Source organism: Neophocaena asiaeorientalis, unplaced genomic scaffold (genome assembly GCF_003031525.2).
Source record: "Neophocaena asiaeorientalis asiaeorientalis breed wild unplaced genomic scaffold, Neophocaena_asiaeorientalis_V1.1 scaffold79, whole genome shotgun sequence".
Taxonomy (NCBI): Eukaryota; Metazoa; Chordata; class Mammalia; order Artiodactyla; family Phocoenidae; genus Neophocaena; species Neophocaena asiaeorientalis.
The window spans coordinates 6,578,648-6,601,879 of record NW_020175402.1 but is presented as its reverse complement, the minus strand read 5'-3'; the positions used below and the strand labels follow the sequence as shown (position 1 = coordinate 6,601,879).

General features: G+C 53.1%; 1 protein-coding gene across 7 annotated transcripts in view; it reads right to left on the bottom strand.

Annotated features, from left to right (window-relative positions):
- Nucleotides 1–12,965: 12,965 nt before the first annotated feature.
- The window catches only part of EPB41 (erythrocyte membrane protein band 4.1), a 197,805-nt gene continuing 187,538 nt past the window's right edge, over nucleotides 12,966–23,232 (bottom strand). For all 7 annotated transcript variants that reach the window (XM_024766763.1, XM_024766760.1, XM_024766764.1 and 4 more), the window contains 3 exons: nucleotides 19,485–19,565; nucleotides 16,598–16,702; nucleotides 12,966–15,960 (listed from right to left, as the gene is read on the bottom strand). In XM_024766763.1, the coding sequence (XP_024622531.1) occupies nucleotides 16,604–16,702; nucleotides 19,485–19,565 (180 nt within the window). In that variant the 3' untranslated portion in view covers nucleotides 12,966–15,960; nucleotides 16,598–16,603. The remainder of the gene's footprint in view (nucleotides 15,961–16,597; nucleotides 16,703–19,484; nucleotides 19,566–23,232) is intronic.

Below are 23,232 nucleotides of genomic sequence, written 5' to 3'. Positions count from 1 at the left end.
TGGCTACCAGTGGGGACAGGGAAGGGGGAGGGGCAAAATGGGAGTAGAGGATTAAGAGGTACAAACTATTATGTATAAAATAAGCTACAAGGATGTATTGACGGGCACAGAGAATATAGCCAATATTTTATAGTAACTATAAACGAAGTATCACCTTTAAAAATTGTGAATCACTATGCTGTACACCTGTAACTTTTACATCAACTATAGTTCAATAAAAAAAGATTTTTTTAAAAACCTGCTTCAAAAGTTACAGAAAGCCTCATTTTTAATGCTAAAATCCAAATTTAAATTAATCCAGCTTTGTTGCAGGAGTACCAGCTGTATGAGGCAAAAATCCCAGGACTTGAAATGTAGGACGTTTCATTTCACCACTAACATGCCAGGCAAATCAAAGCAAAGCAAAGCCACACAAGAAAAAAAAAAGAAAAGAAAAAAGAAGCAAAGCACCTGCGCCTCTTGGTGTGGACCTGCCGGGAGTGTGCACGTACAGGACTGCCCTTAGCAGCTTTTAATTGTAAGGGCCAAAAACTAGAAACAGCCCAAAAGTCTTTTCAATAGGAAAATCGACAAGCCATGGCGTGTTTCTGTAACAGAGAACCGCGTGAATGAAAATGAACAAACTACAAACGCAGATGAATTTCAAAAACTAGAAAAGCCAGACACACAAGCACGACTTTAACTCCACGTATACAAACCTCTACAACAGGCCCAACTACACTGTAGCTCTTTTAAAAAAAACTAAACTATAGTATTAGGGGTAAGAAGAGTGTGTACTTTGGAGCGGAGGGAAGAGGGGGTGATTGTAAAGGGGCTTCTGGGGGCATCCCTGGTGGGGATCAGATGGGAGTTTGCTTTAGGAAAGTTTACAGAGCTGGACCTTCAGGTTTTATGCACATCCCTAGAGATGTGTTATATTCACAATGAAAGAGTTTTACCAAAAGGCAAGTGGAGACTTAATCAGGTCCTACGGAATCAAAATTCCTTTTTCCTAAGATAGAATACTGATCCTTAATTCACACTTTCCAGGAAACCAGAACCTGGGGATATTCCTAAGAAATGCAAATTAGAACAACCAGCAGGTACTGCATCACACCTGGTATCTATTATGAACCCCAGGGCGGCTGGGCTGTGATTCTGAGTGGGCGCAGCCAGGATGTGGGGAATCACCGGGAACTGGGAGTGAACCTGGGATCCCCACTCCCGGGCATTCATCCTGAGGTGACAACTCAAAAGAAAAGAGCTCCAAGTGCAAAGGTGTTTATACTGGTGTCATTTATAACAGGAAGACCGGTGGGAAGCATTCAAGCCCAACCACAGGGGACTCACCACACCCAGGGTCCTAAGTCCCCTCTGGGGCCATTCTGCAGCCCCCCAATCGATGAGCAATTCCCTCCCCCAGTCCTGAGTTTACTTCTATGAAAAATCTTACACAGGCTTGGATATCAAATATCATTCAGTGAATCACCTTTATTGGTAAGGCTCGAATTACTTGAAAAGAAATGAACAATTCATGACCACACACATCGGTGGCTGCAATGTGATGCTACCTTTGTCATTTAGCCGCCACTAAAGTTGACTGTGGGGTCTTTCAATGACCTTTTAGTCATCTTAATGTTTTTCCTCAAGCATCTCTTGGCAAGAAATCTGAAAAGTCTCTCAGAGGATCATCAGTGGTTCTTCCAAACCAGAAACTTGTGCCAGAGCCAACAATGTCACCGTCGCCTGGCGAGTGCTCCAGGCAGGGGCATCTTAGCCTGATGGCTGGAGGTGCTGGTGTCCCAGTGAAGAAACTCTGCCGGGACCTGGGACTATCTGAGGACATTTTCTTCTCCTCCTCTTGGCTATCTCTTCCTTACTAGAATATGATTTGGGACATAAGGCTCCTGGGAGATATCAGTAGGAGACCAACTGAATGATCTAATGCTGCCTCTGTGCCAGCCACGGGCCAGGCTCAGGGAAGGGGGTTACACATGTCAGGTTACCAGCCCTGTAAGGTCAGTATGTTGTCTGAATTTTACAGATAAGAACATGAGAGATTCTAGGAAGGGTGTGACTCTCACTACCTTCTTGCTGTGTGACCTTGGACAAGTGATTTAACCTCTCTGGGCCATAGTGTCCTCATCTAAAATGGGGATAATAATTCATACCCCTATCTCCCAACTCAGTGTGGAGGACTCTGAAGTCAGACAGATGTGGCCTGGCGCTGTGCCATGTTGTGACTGGGGGCGGGGGGGTCATTTCACCCCAGAACCTGGAAACAGGAAATAGTGCAGTACCTGCTACACCTGTAAGGGATGAGGTCAGTGGCCTCACACCGTCCTGGTTTAAAGTGCTCAGTGACTGAGTGGTTCCCTTCACCTCAAGTGCCTTTCCTTCCCCTTCGAAGCTCACCTTACACCAGCTCCTCCATTGGGGCTGCTTCCTCCGGTCCCCACCTCCCTGCTTGGAGCCTTGAGGCTGGGGAGGGAGGTGCGGGCATTGGGGAAGGGCACTGCAGCCGGCTACATCCTCCTCTCCTCATCTGTAAAATGCGTGGTGAAGCTGCGCTGATGCGGATGCCCCTGGGGCGAGCTGCTCTCTGCACCCCCTGGGCAAGTGAGGTGAAGACAGGCGGACAGGGCACTTGTAAGGGAGGGAGCGCCCTGGGCCTTCTGTCTCCTCTGCAGTGGGGAAATAGTCACCATAAACGTCAAAGGATGTGCGACCTGTCTGATGAAAAAGCCAACTTCTGCAGGCCTGGGCTGCACGCCCGAGCTAGGGACCCGGCTAGGCAAGCGAGGGGGTGGGCAGGAGCACAGCCGAGCCCCGGGCAAGTAGTCCAGGGACAGAGTTTGGGCTGAGACCAGGCAGTCCTGGGGTCCTGCCCAGCTCTGTCGGTACCATTTCGTGTCTCCGAGCCGATTGTAGGGCGGGGACGGGCTAGTGATGCCCTCACTGGGCCGTTAGGACATCGCAGAGGCTCCCACGCCGGGTGAGTCTGACTCCACCCTCCGCCCCACGCCCTCACCCGTCTTAGTCCCCAACGGTCCAGCCACGCCCTTTCGTGTCCTCCCCCTCCCCCGACCTCCCTGGGCGGAATCCTTTATGTCATAGGCAGCCTGCGGTTTGCAGGGAGCTCATCCGTGAGGACCGAAGCCCGGCGACCCCAGGTTCCCGATGAGGGCCCGAGGCGGACACCTGTGCGCCCAGGATCACTGCGTGGGGAGTCAGCGGAGAGGCGGGATTGGGCCCCCACTTCTCTGCTCCACGTGCGGCAGCGCCGACCCGCAGGGGTAGCCGGCGGCCTGGGTGCAGTGCCGGAGCCTCGCCGCCAGGAGGCGCCCACACAGGCCCGCCGCATCCAGGCTTCCCGGAGCAGCCGGTCCAGCGACTCCCCGGCTCCACTGCGGTGTCTCCTACATGTTTCTCATCTCCCCCTGCCTCAGGCCTAGGTACCAAGCCTTCCGCATGGCTCGGAGGCAGAGGATCGCCCCCTAGAACTGGAGTCCTGCCTCACTAAGATGGTGGAGGGTGAACTGGGGTGCCTAGACTCATCATCAGGCTGTGTAACCTTGGACATGTCACTCACCCTCTCTGAGCCTGTTACTTTATTTTGACAATTTACAAAGCATTGCATTCAAGATCTCTGAATTCTGGCACTTGACCCCATGTTGCAGACAGAACTGGCACCAGTCCAGGGTTGCAGTGCAAGGGTGGGAGAAACTGGACCATATGATCTGAGAGCCTGAAGAGCTGCTGTCTGCAGGACTGGGGTGACTGATACGTAGATGGACAGACAGAGTCCCCACTGGTCCCTGGCTCTTCTTGGCACAAAGGGTGGGGGGATGGCTGGCTGGGCATGCTGCCAACCCCAAGGCTCCCCTGACCAAGGGGCCTGCCCTGCAGGATTCTCGCCTTGAATCCCAGGCTCCAGAGGGGCCAGCCTCTGCTCCCTACCCCCACTACCAGTGGTATGGAGCCACTGCCTCATCTGTAGTGTGATTTGTTACCAAATGGAGGTGCCACGTCCCTGCTGCTCCTGTGGCAAGAACTCCTAGCTGTCTCCCAATATCCACTTCCCAGCCTCCGTGAGAGCTGAGGGTGGCCATGTGCCCTGGGTCTGGGCTCTGCTCTAAATCACTTCCTTCTCTATCTTCCTTCACTCCTGTCTCTGAAAGAGGTGAGGAGGGCCCCAGGGGACTACACAGGGCTAAAGCAAGGGAACTGGGAGGGGTCAGGGTGGGAGGCGGCCAAAGCAGCTGGCTTCGGAGACAGAGCCATAGGACCTGGGAGGTAGGGGACTGCTGTTTAGAGATCCTTTTTCCCATGGCTGCCACGGGCCTCATCTCCCTCTGTAGGTGGTAAGTTTCCCAACCCTACACCTGCTCCTGGGTCAGCCTCGAGCTCCACATCATGCCACTGCTCTTCTGTGCTCTCGGAGAAACAATTCTAGGTCCCATACTGACAGTTTGTAAAGTCCTTCCCAGGTATATACAGGTCAAGCCACTCCTCTGCTTTAAAACCTCCCATGGCTCGCAGTGCCAGGGGCTTGAGCCCTACATCCTGAGTCTTGTGTTTGAGATGCTCTGCAGTCTGGCCCTGACCCCCTTTCATCCCATCCCCCGCTCCCCCTCTAGCACCTGACCCCCTGTCCACTCCTCCAGGTTGTCTGCATCCTGCCTGGAATATCTTCCCGCTCTGCAGCCTGGAAAACTACCCTGACCCTGAGACCCAGCGGGAATACTCCCTTGTCCAATACTCCCTGCTGCCTGCCCCCCAGCCCACATGGAATCAGCTGCTGCTTCCTCAGCTTTTGGTGGATGGTCTGTTTACCCCAACCCCTGAAGCATCTGGATGAGGCCAGGGCTGAGTCCTCTCTGGTCCCCAACAGCCAGCCCAGAGGAGGTGGCTAAAGAGATACAATCGCTAGCCTCAGCTTCACATTTTATAGGTGCAAGAACCAGCTAAAGGCCAGAAAAACCCTAGCATGGGGCTCCATCCTCATTATAGCCCTTTGGAGCTGTTGCTACCATTGTCCCCATTTTGTAGAGGAGGAAACAAGAGCCATAAAGAGGTGAACTGACTTGGCTGCAGTCACAGGGCTAGTGGGAGGTTGTGTAGCATTGTGGTTAAAACCCGGTTCCATCCCCGGCTCTGCCATTGACCAGCTGTGTGACCAGAGGCAAGCCTGGACCTCGCTGAACCTGTCTCTGTACGTGTGACATGGGGTGATAGTGGCACCTCACTCTCGCGGCTGCCTTGCACACTTATGAAGGTAACGGGTATAAAGGGCCTGGTAGCCAGGGGGAGTTCGGCGTGATGGTGACATTCCTGCTGTTATCCCTCTGCCTAGGGGCTCAGGTGGGAGGCTGGCTTCGCTCTGTCCCCAGGAGGGTCTCAGCTCCCTGCCCTCCAAGTGTCACCCAGACTCTTCTCTGGGCTGCAGAGGGCAGTGGAGACGGGGAGCTCATTCTCCCTTAGTGGCCCAGAGACACACAGTGAGAAGCCCAGTTGCCCAGCTGAGAGCTTCCATGGGTGAGAGGAGATGGACTTGGGGTTTGTATCCCAGAATCCTCTGAGGGCCTGAGCCCCAGTGGGACCTGTGACTGTGGGGCTCGAAGCCCAGCTCTGCCATTTACCAGCTGGGTCACCCTGGTCGAGGTACCGCCCCTCTCGGGCCATTGGTTTCCATCCATGTAAAATGGGGCATCAGCACCGGGCTTCTGGATTCTACCTGCCCATCGGTTCTCACTGAACTGGCACACCAACCCTTCCTGAGAAGGACATGTTACAGAGGCAGGGGCTGTGCAGGAGTGCTGTGATGTGGCCAAGGACTAACTAGCAAAGGACTGAGCAGCATAGTCAAACCTGGGGCCCAGAGCCAGGCTCTCGCCTCTGAGCCCGGGTTCTGAATTCTTACCGAGGTCCTGCTGCAGGGGGCCATGCTAGCACGGGGCTATGATGGTTTTAGAAACCCCTGGGGCTTGGGTAGGAAATCCAGGGCAGCCCAGCCCCAGCCAGCTTGGCTGTTCCTAAAGTGAAGATGAGAGAAGATGGATTCCCAGGTCCTGCTGATCTATGGCCCCAGGGTGGGGCTGTGACATGCAGAAGGTGACAGCTGCTCCCTCCCTGTAGTGGCTTCTGGAAAGGACATGGAGCCTCAGTTAGGCAGGGACCTCAGGGTCACTGTGTCTGGTTCCCTGCCTTCACAGAGAAGCTTCGGGGCAGCATGCTGACCACCCTGGTCCCTAGGGGACAGCTGGTCCAGGCCCCTCCTGGTTCAGAAGTGAAGGGGTCCAGGTGCACAGAGGCCAGAGCACATTCAGGAAGGGATCAGTGTCCCAATATTGAGACACTGGCTGTCTACACACCTGTACATCCACAGGGGCCAAACCACCAGAGGACGTCCCTCCGTGGAGGATCAGGGGGCACTAATCAGTCTGGCTGTGTGTCGGTGTTCAGGTCTCTTTACCTCTCTGAGCCTCATCTGTAAACTGGGCATAACATTGACCTCCCAGAGCCCTCAAGAGAATTAAAAGGGGTTATGACTAGGAAGGGGGACCCTTCTCTCCCCGATCACCCCAAATGACCAGGGAAGGTTTCTACAGCCCCCAAACACTGCCCTGTGGGCCTGATACCCATGGTCAGAGGAGGGAGTGGCTGTTCAGTGGACATCCGCTTTGTGCCGGATGCTGACCATGGGTACTCTAATCTAAACAACACTGGGAGTATTACTCCCTGCTCTTTTACAGATGGGAAAAGTCCTCTTTACCTCCTGCTGCCTGAGCCAGGGCTCCAGGGGTGGGAATTAGGAGGGGCTCCAGGGGTGGGGGAGTCGAGGGCCGGTTGTGGGCAGGCACTGAGCTGGGCAAAGGGCTCCAGGGGTGAGCAAGACATGCCGAGTCCTGCCCCTCAGAGTTCATGGCCATAGGGAACACAGGCAGGAAACAGACTCAGATCCCAAACACTGAGTTTGGTCTGAAGGGTGAGTAGGAGCCAAGGGGATGAGCAGGGGAGTAGGTGCTCGTTACAGGAGGCAAGGCAGGGGCCAAGGGCAGAGGCCAGAACACAGAGGATTGGGGGATGGAAAGAAGCTCAGCTACCCAGGAGGCAGGAGTGTGAGAGGGCCAGGGCCAGGGCCAGTTAGTGGAGGTAAGAAGGGATTTAAACGCCACTTGGACAACACTGGGGAGCCACTGAAGGATTGAAGCAGGGAGTGAGTGATGGGTTCAGATTCCGTGTAGAAGGATGCTTGGTGCCTCCCTGTGGAACAGCGAGGAGGGCCTGCAGAGGGACAGGGGCCCTGGGGCGGGAGAAAGCGGCTAATGCGAGATCCCAAGAGCAGGATCCACCGGACTCGATGGATTAGACAGAACGAGGAGAGGAAGGAGCCTAAGGTGAGCCCCGGTGTAGTTGGCCTTAGGGTGGGGGTGGGGCCGTTCACAAAGTGGGGGGAACGGAAGGCGCAGCAATGGGGCTGATCACGGGGCCCAGGGATATGGCTGGTTGCTGGAAGCGCGCCACGTCTCGTGGCCCAGGATGGGAGAAACCCCAGCACTGGGGAGGGCAGAGCGCTGAGGACGGGGAAAGCCGGGAGGGGCAGGCGTGAGCAGCAAGTGCTAAATGCCAGGGCAGGTGAAGTAGGGGGACGAGGACCGGGAGACCGTCGGGCTTTAGCCTCTAGCGTTGGTGTTTCCCAGGAAGAGCAGTGAGCGGGGAGGGGCAGCGGTGTCGGGTGGGGTGCTGGGGAAATGCTGAGAGGGCGGAGGTGGGGTCAGTGTGTGAGGAGTAGACCAAGTGCAGAGCGAGGAAGGAAGGGGTCTCCAGAAAAGGAAACAGCGGTGGCAAGAAGTGGGAGGAGGCAGAAAGGAGGCCGCTGCCTCAGTGGAGCCCAGGCAACAGCCCAGACGCGAGCTCGGGCCGCAGGAGCCCTGCGTGCCGCGCGGGCGGCAGGAAGGCGACCGCGGCCTCGCTCTCGGACCCGCAGGGATGAGGCCCCGGGAGCCGAGGCTCGACCCCACCCACTGTGGCCTCCTCGGGGACCCTGGCATCCTCGCGGTCGGCCCACCGGAGGCCCCGCCCCCAGCGTTGGCCTCGGTCGTTCCGGAGGATGTCCGGTCGCCGGGAGCTGGCAGAGGGGCTCCCGGGGTCGCTGATGCCATCCCTGGTCTCCTCCCCCGAGCCACAGGGCCGGAGCCTGGGTTCGAGGCCCAACTGTGCAGTGTGGCTCCGGGACCTGACTCTGCCACGCGCAGCGGGGTTGGGTGGCCCAGGCCGGCGACTTCCTCGAGTTCCCCCTCCCCGCCCCGGGCGCACAGCAGGGTCTCATTACCGCCCATCCCCCTCCGCTAGCGCCCCGCGTGCCGGGGGGGGGTCTCCGCGGCCGGGGGGAGGGGCGGGTTATAATGAATCCCAGGCCGGAAATTCCTCCCGAGGGGCCCGGCTGGGCTGCGGGAGGGAGGGGGGGCCGGCGCTGAGGCTGGCAATCTGCCCGCACCACCCCTCCTCCTCCTCCTCCGCCCCCCGCATCATGGAAACTGGGCCGCCGGCCGACCCCCCTGGCTCCGCTCCACATTCCTGCTTCTGGGGGCGGGCGGGGCACGAAAGCTGCGCTACCCCCTTCGGGCCGGTCCGCAGGGGGAGCCGCGGACCTCCGAACCCTCCTTCTGATTTGGGACGAGCACCGCCTCCCCATTCCAGCTTGGGCAGATCTTCGGGGAGGTTAGGGAGACCGGCAGGACCCGCGACACTCCATTCGATTCAATCAACTCTGAGAACCTGGTTCATCTCTATTTACCCTCCCCCCCCACGTGATTACTCTTCATTAAGCGCTCGTGGGCTTACCCCGGGCTGCGCCCGTATTGTGCGCCCAGCCCTCAACGCCGGATTTTCACCTCTCAGCATCTGGCGAGGCAGACACCATTATGCCCATTTTACAGGTGAAGGCAGTGAGGTTCAGACAGAGGAAGGTTCAGATAGTACGGTCGGGCGGAGCAGGAACTCCGGCCACCTCCTCCCGGAAGCTCCCCGGACGGCGCTGGGCATCTGTAGGCTCTCAGATGCCCCCAGATTCCTCTCCGGGGCGACTGGAAGGAGGGACTCTGCGAGACGGGGGAGGGCGTGCGGGCTTCGAATCCTGTCTGCTCGCTCAGGCTGTGGGGCTGGGTCTCAGTTTCCGCACGTGGGAAGAGGGTGCCCTCCCAGGCCTTCTGAACGACGTTAGCGGGGGACTCGAGCCCCCGGATCCTCCGAGTCACCGGGCGCGCACACAGCGCTTACCTGCGAGCCTCAGACTTGAGTCGCTGCCTCCTTCCAGCCGTGGGGCCTGGCCGGGTCCCGGCCAGACTGTCCCTGGGGCTCCAGGAGGGCGGGGCCAGGGCAGCGCTAGGCGGGGCCGGGCCAGGAGGCGGGGCCGGGGGCCGGGATTCCTAGGAGACCGCGGCAGTGCCGCGAGCCGCGGCGCGCGGACTCGGACCCGGACCCAGCCGGGTGCGGAGGCGGTAGGTGAGCAAAACTAGGAGCCTGGGGTTCGTCCCCCACTTTCCCCAACTTTTTGTTTAGCCTCTCCCTCCAGATGGGCGCTGAGTGGGGGGTCGGGAGCCCGGTTCCCCCTTTCCCCGGAGTGTGGACGCGCGGGAAGGCGGGACCCCGGAGTGTCCGGGATCCAGCCCCGAGCAACTTCCCGAGACATGGGACCTTCGGACTGTGTCTCCAAGTTTCTGCCTCTCAGGGGTCCCCAGCGTCGACCCACGCCCTCCAGAGTCTCAGGGTCTCTGAGCATGTCCCCATCTCTCTGCAAGCCTCCGCTTCCCTTCCCGCCAGGACCCGCGGTGGCTCAGGGGTGACCTTTCCGGAGCTGGGGCCGGAGCGCCAGCTCTGGCCTGGGGCGGGGTGGTCATTTCTCCAGTTTGGGTCTGGGGAAAGGGCTCCACACTCAGAGACCGGGGTGGGGAACGGGGCTCGCCTCCTCCCAGGACGCTCCCGGGTCTGAGCAGAGAAGTAACCAGCGTTGGGTCCTAGTAGAGCCCCCGTCCTGTGTGGCCTATGACCCTGGCAGGCCCCTCCGCCTCTCCGGCCCGCAGTTTCCCTCTGTGAACACCAGGCTTTGGACGCGGAAGACGCCGGGGCTCTATGCTAGGCCCTGGGCCTTCAGCGCTCCTGTCGGAGGCAGGGATGGGGTGTCCTGCTTTGAGCTTCGGGGGTGCGAATGGGGAGTGAGTAGGGTAACAAGGCCTCCTTCCTGGAGCCTCGACTACGGGTTCCAACGTTGCAGCTGTGGAGAAACCAGACTGGGGCAGTGAGGATGCACCACTGGACAGTGAGGTGCTAACCCTCCTCTCCTGAGGCCGGAGCGCCCCGGCCGGGGCACGGTTTCCTCCCACATCCTCCCTTCCGTGGGGGCCACACCACACGCAGCCCCGCGACTCCTGCCCGGCCCGGATTCACTCCTCAGGTCGCAGGCCAGGCCGCACCAGCAGCCGGGAGGGGCTTAAGCCGGGCGGCCCAGACCCTGCGGCAGCCAGAGGTGCAAGGGCGGTGCTGCTCCGGCCGGGACGCGGGCCACTGAGGCCTCGGGCGGTGGAGGCCGGAAAGGAGGCCAGGCGGCTGGAAAGGGGGATGTTTCATCCCGAGGAGCCCGAATTGGAAACGCTGCAGCCTGGGGGAACAGCGTTGCCCGGGCTGACAGGAGAGACAGGAGGGGAGCTCATTTGGCAAGGCCCGGCGCCCCGCACCCACAGCCCCCTGCTTCCTGCCCTGGCGTTAGCCCGGCCGCTGGAGGAGGGGGCGGCCTCTTCTTCGCGGAGTTTAAAGAAATCCTGGGCCAAATCTGCCACTTGTTTTGGTCAGAGCGGTCTTCTCGGAGTCTAGCTCAAGTCTCTCTTGCTGCAGCTTCAGTGCTGACTGAGGAGGTCTGGAAGGAGGAGGCGGGCAGGAAGAGGCTGGAGGCCGCGACACCCGCTCCTTCCTTCCCTGCGGTACTTGAAGCGCAGCAGAGAGGAGGTGGGGCCCGCGAGCGACCCCAGCGGACCCGGGCGGCTGAGTGCCCCCTCCCTCCTTTACTACGGTGCAGCCACCTGCGGGGGTGAACTCGAGCTCGGGCGGCACTTACCCTGGAGACTCCGCTGCCGGGGGCCCCATACCTCCCGAGGCCCGGGACCCGCAAGCTGGCCAAGAGGACGCAGGCGGCCGGAGCCCCGCAGCCAAGGATGCGCCAAGGAGCAGCCCGCGACCCCCTCCCTGGTCTCCGCCCGCGGGCCCGGCCAACTCTGGCTTCTGCCGCGCGTCCCTGGCTCGGAGCTCCGCTGCGGAAAACCCGAGCGGGGGCGGCTCCCCGCCTCGCAGCCCGGGAAAATCCGGGGGTGGCCGCCAGGGATCTCCAAGCGTCCTGGGCCAGGCAGCCCCATCTTCCCTCCCGGATGTGGGCCCCCGACCTGGCGCTCCGACCGTAGGCCCGTCGGTTCAGTCCCTGCCTCTTGCGGCGCGAGGGTCGGGGCGCCGGCCGGGCCCACGGCCCGCACGAGCGGCTGCGACTCCTTGGGCCCGTGGTCATGGGCGTCGGCCTGTTCGTGTTCATCTGCGCCAACACGCTGCTCTACGAGAACCGAGACTTGGAGACTCGACGGCTTCGTCAGGGGGTGCTGCGGGCTCAGGCGCTCCGACCCCCGGACGGCCCAGGCTGGGACTGCGCTCTCCTCCCCAGCCCCGGCCCCAGGACTCCCCGAGCCACAGGCTGCGTGGAGCCAGAAAGCTGGGACCTGTCCCCGTGTCGGGGTACCTCACCAGTCCCATCAGTGCGGAGTCTGCGTTCAGAGCCTGCTAATCCTCGCTTGGGGTTACCTGCCCTGTTCAACAGTTACCCGCTGAAGGGCCCAGGGCTGCACCCACCCTGGGGTCCACGGACCCAGACTGGCCATGTGATTATCACCGTGCAGCCCTCTGGTTCCTGCATTGAACATTCCAAGTCTCTGGATCTGGGCCTTGGGGAGCTCCTGCTTAGGGCCCCAGCAGCTCGGGACTGTGCTCACCGAAGCTGGCCACGGCTGGACCGCCTTAGTCTGGGGGGTTACGCCAAGTTGGGAGGAGGAGGGGACTTGGGGGCCCGGGTCTGAGGAGCAGGGGACAGCCTGCTATGAGGCTGCAGCATGGACCATGGTACCGGACTAGGATGGGAGTCCCAATGTCTAGTAGATGCTTCAGTCACATCCCAGACTGGGGATGGATGCTCTGGCCCCAGCAGCTGCTAAGGCATCCTGACTTGCATGTCAGCAGAGAAATGCCAACTGCACAAGGGTTCAAAAAGCCGGAGAGAATGTGTTTTAACGTGGAATCTGGAGACCAGCATGACTCAGCCTTAGGAATTCCTTCAGCCTCCAAAAGTGGCCTTAGCCCTGGACAGGTACCTGAGGGGGCTGGAGGTCCAGGCCAGGGTGATTGGGAGATGTATCTGGTGTCTTGGCAAACCCAAAGTGGTGGGCAAGGACCCTAAGACTTGGAAGGTAGGTTGTGATGTTACAGGCTGGGACAGGCTCCCTCCAAGGTGGCACTAGTGATAGGGTTTGCGCCTCTGGGAAGACGGGCAATGGGGTGGAGCTGAGATGTTCCACCGCCATCTGGGATGGAGACTGAGCCTTTAATTCCTACCACGTCAATCCCTCCCCTCCTCAGCCATGCAGGGTATATCCCACGAGGGCTACACTACTGCCAATGCCTTCATACTGAGGGTCTGGCCCCTCCCTTAAAGAGGTCTGAGAAGCCCCCCTTCTCTCCTTTGTCGTGGCCTGTGCCACGAAATTTCCCTCCAGTTGGCAAGAAGCATATGCCAGTTCCCAGAAGTCCTTTTATATGTTGAAACTGCATTTTGGTCAATGTGGACACCTTTAGAAAATGGCTTGGATTTGGGTCTTCCTGTCGCACGTTTAATTTTTCCCGAGTTGCCGGTAAGAGAAGAGAACTTTAAACGTTGATCAATCTTCACAGAGTCCTTTTTTTTTTTTCAAGTTTATTGAAAAATGCAATACAAGAAGCAAGACCAAACAGTATCTAAACACTACCACCACTTCTCTAACTACAAAAGGCCAAAACGGCAGACCTAATTATTGCCTATTTAATCTAAGGATTTTGCCAATTTGATTCGGCTGGCATAGTTCCTATTTTGTCAAGAAATGTAAACAACTACTTGATATGATTCATAATTTTTTTTTTTAATTTACAAAGCTCCTTCATTTTTGTCACCAAAATAAAACATTTGAGAGAGATCTGTAAAACCAACCAGCCTGGGGCTAAGATCCTGGACAGGTATTTCCCATGAGCCTTCCTTGGTATTGGTCAGGCCATAGCCCTGGCTCCATTTCCCGAGGTGGACTGTTGCTCCCTCACCCTCAGCTGCCCCGCAACACACGGTGGGGGACTGGGGGTGGGCAGAGGCCCTGACAGGTCCCTGCAGCCAGGCTCTGTGGGCCCTCAGCGGATAAATTCAGGTCCTGCTTTGTGGGTGGGTTGGGTAGGTGGGTGGCAGAGACCTCACGTGGCTTGGAAGAAATCTTTGTTTCTGAAGTGAGATAAAAATAAAATTGCAGTGAGAGTTGTTCCTGTGCTGTGTCTGAGTCACTTTAGGAAAACTGCCAAGTTGTTGACACTGGAAATGAACGCTTCTCCCCTCTTCACCATTTCCACCTGGACAGTCTGTTTTTCTTCACACACACGCACACACACAGTTGCAGAAAGAAAAAAAAAGATCCAAACAATTGCCAAACCCCAAGTTCTGTAACCAGAGAGGGAGGAAAAGGAAAGAGGCTTGGAAGGACACCCCTTCCAAGTGTTGGCTTGTCCATATCATGGCTTCTCAGTGCCAGAAGGGCATTGGAGATCTTCTGGTCCGACTTATAGACAAGGAAGCAGGCTGAAGTGAGTTGGTGACAGGTTGAGGGGAAGTTCAGGCCCCTGATTTGTGGTCCTAGGCAGTGAAAGTGGCCACACTGAGCTGGATGGCACAGAATACTCAGTGTGCCAGGTTCCTGACGTGCATGCTGAGCCCTCTTCCTTTCCCCATCTTCGTTCCACAGGTTGCAGCTCTGCAAGCTCCGGCAGCTCTTCCAGCAGGACAGCTGGCCATTGGCAGGTGAGCTCACATCGCATGCCTATATGATGTGAGCTGGATTTCCAACCTCACCACCGCTCTGGGCAACAAAGCTCGGGCTTGGGCACGGCCTGGAAAAGCCCCATCGTTCCAGACCGTATGCCCCAGGCCGTCTGTCCCTGAGACAGGGCACTCTCCTTCCCCCCCGAAGCCTGTCACATATCCCACCTGAGCTCTTCCTGTCCCTGCCCAGAGAGAGCTACCTGTTGGTTAGTAACAGTCTCAAGTAAGTACTAAGAGAAAAACGCACACTCGTGAAAACAGTTCAAACCAACTGAGTTTGTCTAAACAAAGGTCAGCCAGCAGAGACTCCGGAGACGTGCTGCGGGCTGGGAGCAGAGGCTGTAGACTTCTCTCCTGCTCACCGCCCTGGAGCCCCCAGCCACTGCTGACTGGGACCCACTGTCCACCTCAGGAAGCTCACTTTCTGTCCTAGAATCAGGATTCTAAGAACTTGTAGGTAGATCTGTTTGTGGGAAGCAAGCTGGAAGATCAGAGAGGCCCTACTGAATAAAAATGTCCCCTAATCTTTACCAGGAATAGTGGGATTGGGGACGTCAGTCCTCATTTTCAAAAACAAAAACAAAAAATTAAACCCAAACCCACCGCAAACATCAAGCCACAAAACCTGACAGACCTCAGATGGCAAGTGGGGATGAGTGGAGCTGGTGTTTGTACCCCTTGTCAAGTGGGGTTTTGTGGGGAGCGTGGCCCCTAAAAGCCAATTCCCACGCTCCAGAAGGGTCTCTGCAGGCAGGGGCCGGCCTGGACCACGATCGCCTCCTCTCTCAGTCACATCATCTCTCACCCCTGGATTAAAGAGAGAGGCTCAGGGATGTTCTCCTGGAAATACTTCTTAGCAGGATCCAACTGAGGTAAACTCCACCACTCCCTCGTGTGAAGTGCGCATTCCCAGAACTAGAAAACCTTTAAAAAAATCTCGCCAACTTTCTTTGTCCAAATCACCACTAAAAATGTGCGGTCAGTGCTTTTGGCCCAAAGTGCCTATTTTTCTGTGAGTTTTGGTCTCTCCTGAGATGGGAGGTGGGGGGAGCACTTAGCAGAGCCACTGCTTCTGATGAGGTAAAAGGGGAGGGAGGGCAGGAAGGTGAAGGCCACGGATATGTTCAAACATTCACAGTATCAGATATATCTGAAGCAACTTCTTATGTCTTTGATCTAAAGAAGCTCCAAAAAGAAAGAACAGGAGAGAGGAAGGAAAACAATACTACATTCTTAGCAGAGGCCTCTGCCTCCCCATACCACCCTCAGCAAAGGGACAGGGACATCTTCCTGGGGTCTCTGGATCAGGGCAGCCGCCCTGCCTGACATTCTGATAAAGTTACATCACTGGCTCTGAGAAAGGGCTGGTTTATGAAGTTTCTGCTGCCATCTAAAGGGTATAAACTAGAGGAGGAGCAGGGAAGCCCCATTAAGCTGGCTTTGTCCCCCAACACAGCTGACAGAGTCATTGGAGGATTTCCCGAAGAATGCTGGGGACCCTGTCAGTATAAATGGGGGGAGGCTGGGCTGAAGGGGTTACAAACCACCCCATAAAAAAACAAAAGGCTCTTTAAAAACAGTCCAAAGAGTGAAAAGTTGAACAATTTCTGGTATCACAATATAGAAAAATGTATTCAAAAGGATCAGTGATATCTAGAAGACTTTCTTGGTATAAACTCCAAATAGAAAATGAAATTGCTTTTCTGGTGGTTTAGAATCAATCATTTTAAAAGTCTGAAGTCTGACTATTGCAGGTTAGCTTCTTTATCATTCCGCTGGTTTTCTCTGGGACGGGAGATGGGCAGGGAGCCGGGGGAGGGGGGAGGGTAGGACAGTTCCTAGAGGAAAGAAAGAAGCAAAGTTTTAAAATCCCGCAAAGGAGACTGCTACCCAGTCCCAGTGCCAAGTTCTTGTGGCCACAAGTGACAGTCAGGGCCTGAGCGGTTTTACAGGGCCCCGTCCTACCTGGTGATTGATGGCTTCTTCAAGTTATTTGTAAACTACTTGTAGGCATGACTTTATCTGGAACCCTGGCTCCCAAAAAGCAGCTATCCTGCTTCCAACTCTCTAGTCTGGCCCCAGAGCTTCAGCCCTTTCTTTCCTATCCCCCAAACCCTCATTTCCAGACAGCTAGTGCTGCTTTTCTTGGTTTTGTTCTCCTCTGGCCCTCCCAGGTCTAGGCTCAGAGAGACTTGTGACAGCAGAGAGAAGTGGGGGGAGGTGAGGTGGAGAAGCTGGAGGATGCGTGAAGATTCAAAAGGTGGGTGGGATTTACATCCACGCTTGGTGTATCTCTTCCACCCCATCACTGCTGACACCGCTGAGGGCAGGAGGAGACCTAGCTGCTTTAGTTGGAGCCAGATACTTAATGACCTCCCCCATCCTCCTCCTCAGCCTTCCTCTGCCTTCGGTTTATCAAGTCCCAGCGTGGACACCTCTGGGGGGATGGCTCCACTCCACAAGCACGGCCCGTACCTGAGCTCACTCCTCAGAGATCTCGGTCTCCTGATGGACGACCACCTTGGTCACTGACATGTCTGGGTGCTGCTCCTTTGCCTCCTTGATGGCCTGTACGAGGACCTGAGAAAGACAGAAACAACGTCCATCAGGCAGAAAGCAGCCTGGCTGGTGAAAAAGGCGGGGGTCATAGGACACCATTTCTCTGGCAAGTTCAATCTTTCTGTCTACAGAACCAGAGCAGCATGTAGGCTAAGCCAAGCTGATGATGGCCATACCCACCCTATCCTGCTTAGGGAGGCTCCTGGACTAAAAACACAGACACAGGGAAAGCTTAGAGCTGTCTCCAAGGAATCAGGGAGGGCCTTGAGGGGTGACAGCCTGGGTGGCTCTGGGAAGGTTCACTCAAGAAAGGGAGTCTAAAGAACAAAGTGAAATCTGTGTTCAGCGTAGGGTAACCGGGAAGCTCAGAACAGGAGAGGAAAATAGCGAAGCATGCTACAAAAAGGAAGAGATGTCTCTGGCTAAAGTAGAGACAAGAAAGGAAGAAAGAGTGGGAGGGCCCATGACATGCCACATACTAGCCTAAGTACATTACTTATTATTATTTACTTGATCTTTACAACTACTCAATGAATTAAGGCAGTATCCTTAATTTCATATTTTAGACGCGGAAACCGAGGTTCAGCGGTTAAAGTGCTTAACGTTTCACAGCTAGTAAGTAACACAATGGGGATTTTCACTTAAGTCTATCAGACTTTGCCACACTGTTTTTTAGTTTCAGAGGGAGGTGGAGGGGATGACGACCCTATTTTAGTATCTGGAGGAGTTTTGATCATTTTAGAAAAGCTAAAGGGAGCACAGGGAAAGTCAAAGAAGAACAATGACACGACTACTCCCCTTGGGCTGCAAGTCGCTGAGCCTCAAGCTCAGAGCACCCCAAGGTGGAAGAGCCCAACACAGACTTTGGGGGATGGTGGCATGGGATTCTCAGTGACAGGCCTCCATCAGAAAGGACTCTAGCTAGATTTGACCAGCTGACTGTTAACCCTGGCTGTTAAGACTACTTCTAGGAGGGACGGGAAGAAGGGAGATCCCTCTTTTGGTCTCTTGACTCCATGAAAACCGTTCTTGGCACCGCTACCTCTACAGGCCCCTGCTCATCCTCCCTCAGCTTGTTTGCTCAACCAGTCTGCTCACGCTTCAAGGCCCAGCCCAAGCCCCTCTCTGGTTACTCTGGCCTACACCCCTCTCTCTCTGACAGCCTGCACCTTCTTAAAGTGCCCACTCCCGATCCAGAGTGCACCACATCTTATCCCTTCCACATGTCCCTCATGTCTCAGAGACTGAGGGACACTGGAGCACCTCTCTGAGCTATCAAGTGTGCTTGTCCTTTTGTCCCAATAACCCTGTAAGAAACCTATGATAATCTTTATTTTACAGAGGGCAAAACCACAGCTCAGAGAAGTAAAATAACTTGCTCAAGGACACACAACCAGTAAGTTGCAGAGTCAGGATTCAACCCAGGTCTGTCTCACTCCAAAGCCAAAACACCTCCCTATGCCACCTAGCACAGATGGAGCACGTGGCAGGGGCTTAGATCACATCAGGCCACATAGGTGAGTGCAGGCTGGTAACACGGCAGCATCCCTTGCGCTGGGGCAAATAGACTGCAAGGCCTCCCGCTTGGGCGTTTTGCAGCCTTGTTGCTGGGACCCTCAGCCCGGTGTTCTCAGCTGTCTCAACCCTGCTACCAAGGGAACTGTCAGCACTGCCGCTCAGTCTATTTTTTCTTTTTAAGGCACTCAGCATATCAGCATAAAGGCCACAGAACTATTGCTCCAGCACTCCTGTCAATGATTCCAGAAGCATTTACATGCAGTCTCTTCCACCCCCGCTTTTCTGTAGCTTTACTGTTCTAACCTCACCCAGCAGAGAATTGGGAACATTAATCCTGACCTTATTATTTGCTAATTGCTCGAAGCACACAATTAGCACCTAATTAACATAAAAGCATAGAATTTTAGCACTCAGAGGGCCCAGAAATTAGCTAGATCAACCTACTCTCTTTTAGGAGAGAACAAAAAAAAAATATATGGGAGGTAAAGTGATTTGCCCAGGGTCATACAACAAGTTAGTGATAGATCTAGGACAGAAATAAAGTTCCAGGTCTCCTGAGTTCCAGCCCCATGACACTGTGTCCCTTCTAGCTCGGCCCCTGAGGGTAGAGACTACATGTTGGTTTGATATCATCTACTGTCTCCAGCACAGGTTTGGGTACATGATATCCCCTGAACAGCAACAGCTCTATTTACTTGGAGCCCACCACATGCCCCACATTGTATATCTGTATCTCACTTGATTCTCACAACCTTGAAGGAAGATGCTATCTTACAGATGAGGAAACAGAGGCCTAGGGAGTTAGGGCTAGAATATGGTAAGAACTAGGATTTGAGTGTAAAGCCCATGTTCTTTGCATTACACTTCCCTGCTTCTCCAATCTACGGCCTCCATCCCACAGGCCTCAGTGATCCGACTCCCTTTGTCCTTCTTCTCAATTAAGAGCTAGCTAAGGAGCCTCCTTGGAGATAAAGCTGTTATCTTTTTTTTTTTTTTTTTTTGGCGGTACGCGGGCCTCTCACTGTTGTGGTCTCTTCGTTGCGGAGCACAGGCTCCGGACGCGCAGGCTCAGCGGCCATGGCTCACGGGCCCAGTCGCTCTGCGGCATGTGGGATCTTCCTGGACCGGGGCATGAACCCGTGTCCCCTGCATCAGCAGGCGGACTCTCAACCACTGCGCCACCAGGGAAGCCCCGTAAGCTGTTATCTTTTGCAAACCAATTTCAGTGTCCATCAGTGATCCTTCCCCAGAACCTCTCCCATGCCCAGGATCTCAGCATTCCCACCTGATCATGGTCAATATCGGCATCTCCTGTGATCACAATTCGCTTTTCAATCCGGGTCTCTGAAATCCCACCTTTTACAGTCTGAAACAAAAGGGAGGTGACCATATGAGAAAGAAAGAAAGAAAAACCCAAACAGCAAAACAAAACAACAGCAAGAAATTAGTCTGAAAACTATACTCCAAATTTTAATCTGCTGCTGGGTACTGAATAGGGTAGCATTCTCACACACTTGTTCGAAATCTTGGCTGGACCTGCTAAAATGAGCACATGCTTATTCCCTAGTATTGCTAAAACCTTTAATAAGCTAAACAGAAAGTCATAATTCTCTATTATTTATCTTTACCTTTTTCTTCCTCCCAAACACCAAAGAATTTCTGTGAGTAAACAAAACAGGTGTTCCTTTTTGCTCTTTTCCTATATATTTTGATTGTTTTCAAGAGGCAAACAAATCAGAAGACTATGAACAAAAAATGTCATGAAGCTTGAAATTAGGCTCTTTATTTTAAAACATTTTCATATTACTGATGTCAAAAGACCCTCAAATAATCCCCCCAGGGTAGGTAGGTTTCCCTACTTCACAGATGAGGAAACCATGGTCTAGACATATTAAGTAACTGGCTTCCAGTCATCTGTGTGTTGATGATGGAGGTTGGTCAGCAATCTAGATTTCTTATTTACAAGAAAACGCTTTTTCATCTAGTGCTACCACAAACATGGATTGTCTCTGATTTTCTGGGAGTAGTCCCATTTTTAGATACTTTGTCCCTCTTGCCCCCATAAACAATATTCTAATAATTTCAATAGTTCAGCATCCAAACTACAGTTTCCATGGCCTTGATCCTGGACATGACATAAAAATTCTTCGTGAGACCCTGAGTTCTGATATTTGGCTTGGAAAATATGGTTGCTTAATAATACCAACAACACCTGCCCTTAAACTGACTTTTTTAAAAATAGATCTTTATTAGAGTATAATTGCTTCACAATACTGTGTTAGTTTCTGTTGTACAACAAAGTGAATCAGCCATATGCATACATATATGCCCATGTCCCTCCCACCCTCCCTATCCCACCCCTCTAGGTCATCGCAAAGCACTGAGCTGATCTCCCTGTGCTATGCTGCTGCTTTCCACTAGCTAACTAGTTTACATTCGGTAGTGTATATATGTTGATGCTACTCTCACTTCACCCCAGCGTCCCCTCCCCCACCGCATCCTCAAGTCCATTCTCTATGTCTATGTCTTTATTCCTGCCCTGCCACTAGGTTCATCAGTACCACTTTTTGTTTTTTTAGATTCCATATATATGTGTTAGCATACAGTATTTGTTTTTCACTTTCTGACTTACTTCACTCTGTATGACAGACTCTAGGTCCATCCACCTCACTACAAATAACTCAGTTTCATTTCTTTTTATGGCAAACATTCCATTGTATATATGTGCCACATCTTCTTTATCCGTTCATCTGTTGACAGACATTTAGGTTGGTTACATGCTCTGGCTATTGTAAATAGTGCTTCAGTGAACACTGTGGCACATGTCTCTTTTTGGGTTTTTTTGTTTATTTATTTATTTATTTATGGCTGCATTGGGTCTTCGTTGCTGCACGCAGGCTTTCTCTAGTTGCAGTGAGTGGGGCTACTCTTTGTTGAGGTGCGTGGGCTTCTCACTGCGGTGGCTTCTTTTGCTGTGGAGCACAGGCTCTAGGCACATGGGCTTCAGTAGTTGTGGCACATGGGTTCAGTAGTTGTGGCTCAGGGACTCTAGAGCGCCGGCTTGGGCTTAGTTGCTCCGTGACATGTGGGATCTTCCCGGACCAGGGCTCAAACACATGTCCTCTGCATTGGCAGGCGGATTCTTAACCACTGTGCCACCAGGGAAGTCCCTGTGTCTCTTTTTGAATTATGGTTTTCTCAGGGTATATGCCCAGTAGTAGGACTGCTGGATCATAGGGTAGTTCTTTTTTTTAGTTTATTAAGGAACCTCCATACTGTTCTCCATAGTGGTTGTATCAATTTACATTCTGACCAACAGTGGAGGAGGGTTCCCTTTTCACCACACCCGTTCCAGCATTTATTGTTTCTAGATTTTTTGATAATGGCCATTCTGACCAGTGTGAGGTAATACCTCATTGTAGTTTTGATTTGCATTTCTCTAATAATAAGTGATGTTGTGCATCTTTTCATGTGCCTCTTGGCCATCTGTATTTCTTCTCTGGTGAAATGTCTATTTAGGTCTTCCATCTATTTTTTTAATTGAATTGTTTGTTTTTTTTTGTATTGAGCTCCATGAGCTGGTTGTATATTTTGGAGATTAATCCTTTGTCCGTTGTTTCATTTGCAAATATTTTCTCCTATTCTGAGGGTTGTCTTTTCGTCTTGTTTATGGTTTCCTTTGCTGTGCAAAAGCTTTTAAGTTTACTTAGGTCCCATTTGTTTATTTTTGTTTTTATTTCCATTTCTCTAGGAGGTGGGTCAAAAAAGATCTTGCTGTGGTTTATGTCAGAGTGTTTTTCCTATGTTTTCCTCTGAGTTTATAGTGTCTGGTCTTACATTTAGGCCTTTAATCCATTTGGAGTTTGTTTGTTTGTTTGTTTGTTGAGTTTATTTTTGTGTATGGTATTGGGGAGTGTTCTAATTTCACTCTTTTACATGTAGCTATCCAGTTTTCCCAGCACCACTTATTGAAGAGACTGTCTTTTCTCTGTTGTATGTTCTTGCCTCCTTTGTCAAAGATCAGGTGACCATATGTGCATGGGTTTATCTCTGGGCTTTCTATCCTGTACCATTGATCTATATTTCTGTTTTTATGCCAGTACCATACTGTCTTGATTACTGTACCTTTGTAGTTTAGTTTGAAGTTGGGGAGCCTGATTCCTCCAGCTCCGTTTTTCTTTCTCAAGATTGCTTTGGCTATTTGGGGTCTTTGTGTCTCCATACGAACTATAAAGTTTTTTGTTCTAATTTTGTGAAGAATGCCATTGGTAGTTTGACAGGGATTGCATTGAATCTGTAGATTGCTTTGGGTAGTATAGTCATTTTCACAATATTGATTCTTCCAATCCAAGAACATGGTATATTTCTCCATCTGTTTATGTCATCTTTGATTTCTTTTAACAGTGTTTTATAGTTTTCTGAGTACAAGTCTTTCACCTCCTTAGGTAGGTTTATTCCTAGGCATTTTATTCATTTTGTTGCGATGGTAAATGGGGTTGTTCCTTATTTTCTCTTTCTGACTTTTTCTTGTTAGTGTATAGGAATGCCAGACATTTCTGATTTTTTTTTTTACATCTTTATTGGAGTATAATTGCTTTACAATGGTGTGTTAGTTTCTGCTTTATAACAAAGTGAATCAGTTATACATATACATATGTTCCCATATTAATTTGCTAATATGGTGTACCACATTGATTGATTTGCGGATATTGAAGAATTCTTGCATCCCTGGGATAAATCCCACTTGATGATGGTGTCTGATCCTTTCAATATGTTGCTGGATTCTGTCTGCTAGTATTTTGTTCAGGATTTTTGCATCTATGTTCATCAGTGATATTGGTCTGTAATTTTTTTGTGATATCTTTTTCTGGTTTTGGTTTCAGGGTGATGGTGGCGGCGTAGAATGAATTTGGGAGTGTTCCTCCCTCTGCAATATTTTTGGAGAGTTTGAGAAGGATGGGTGTTAGCTCTTCTCTAAATGTTTGATAGAATTCGGCTGTGAAGCCATCTGGTCCTGGACTTTCATTTGTTGG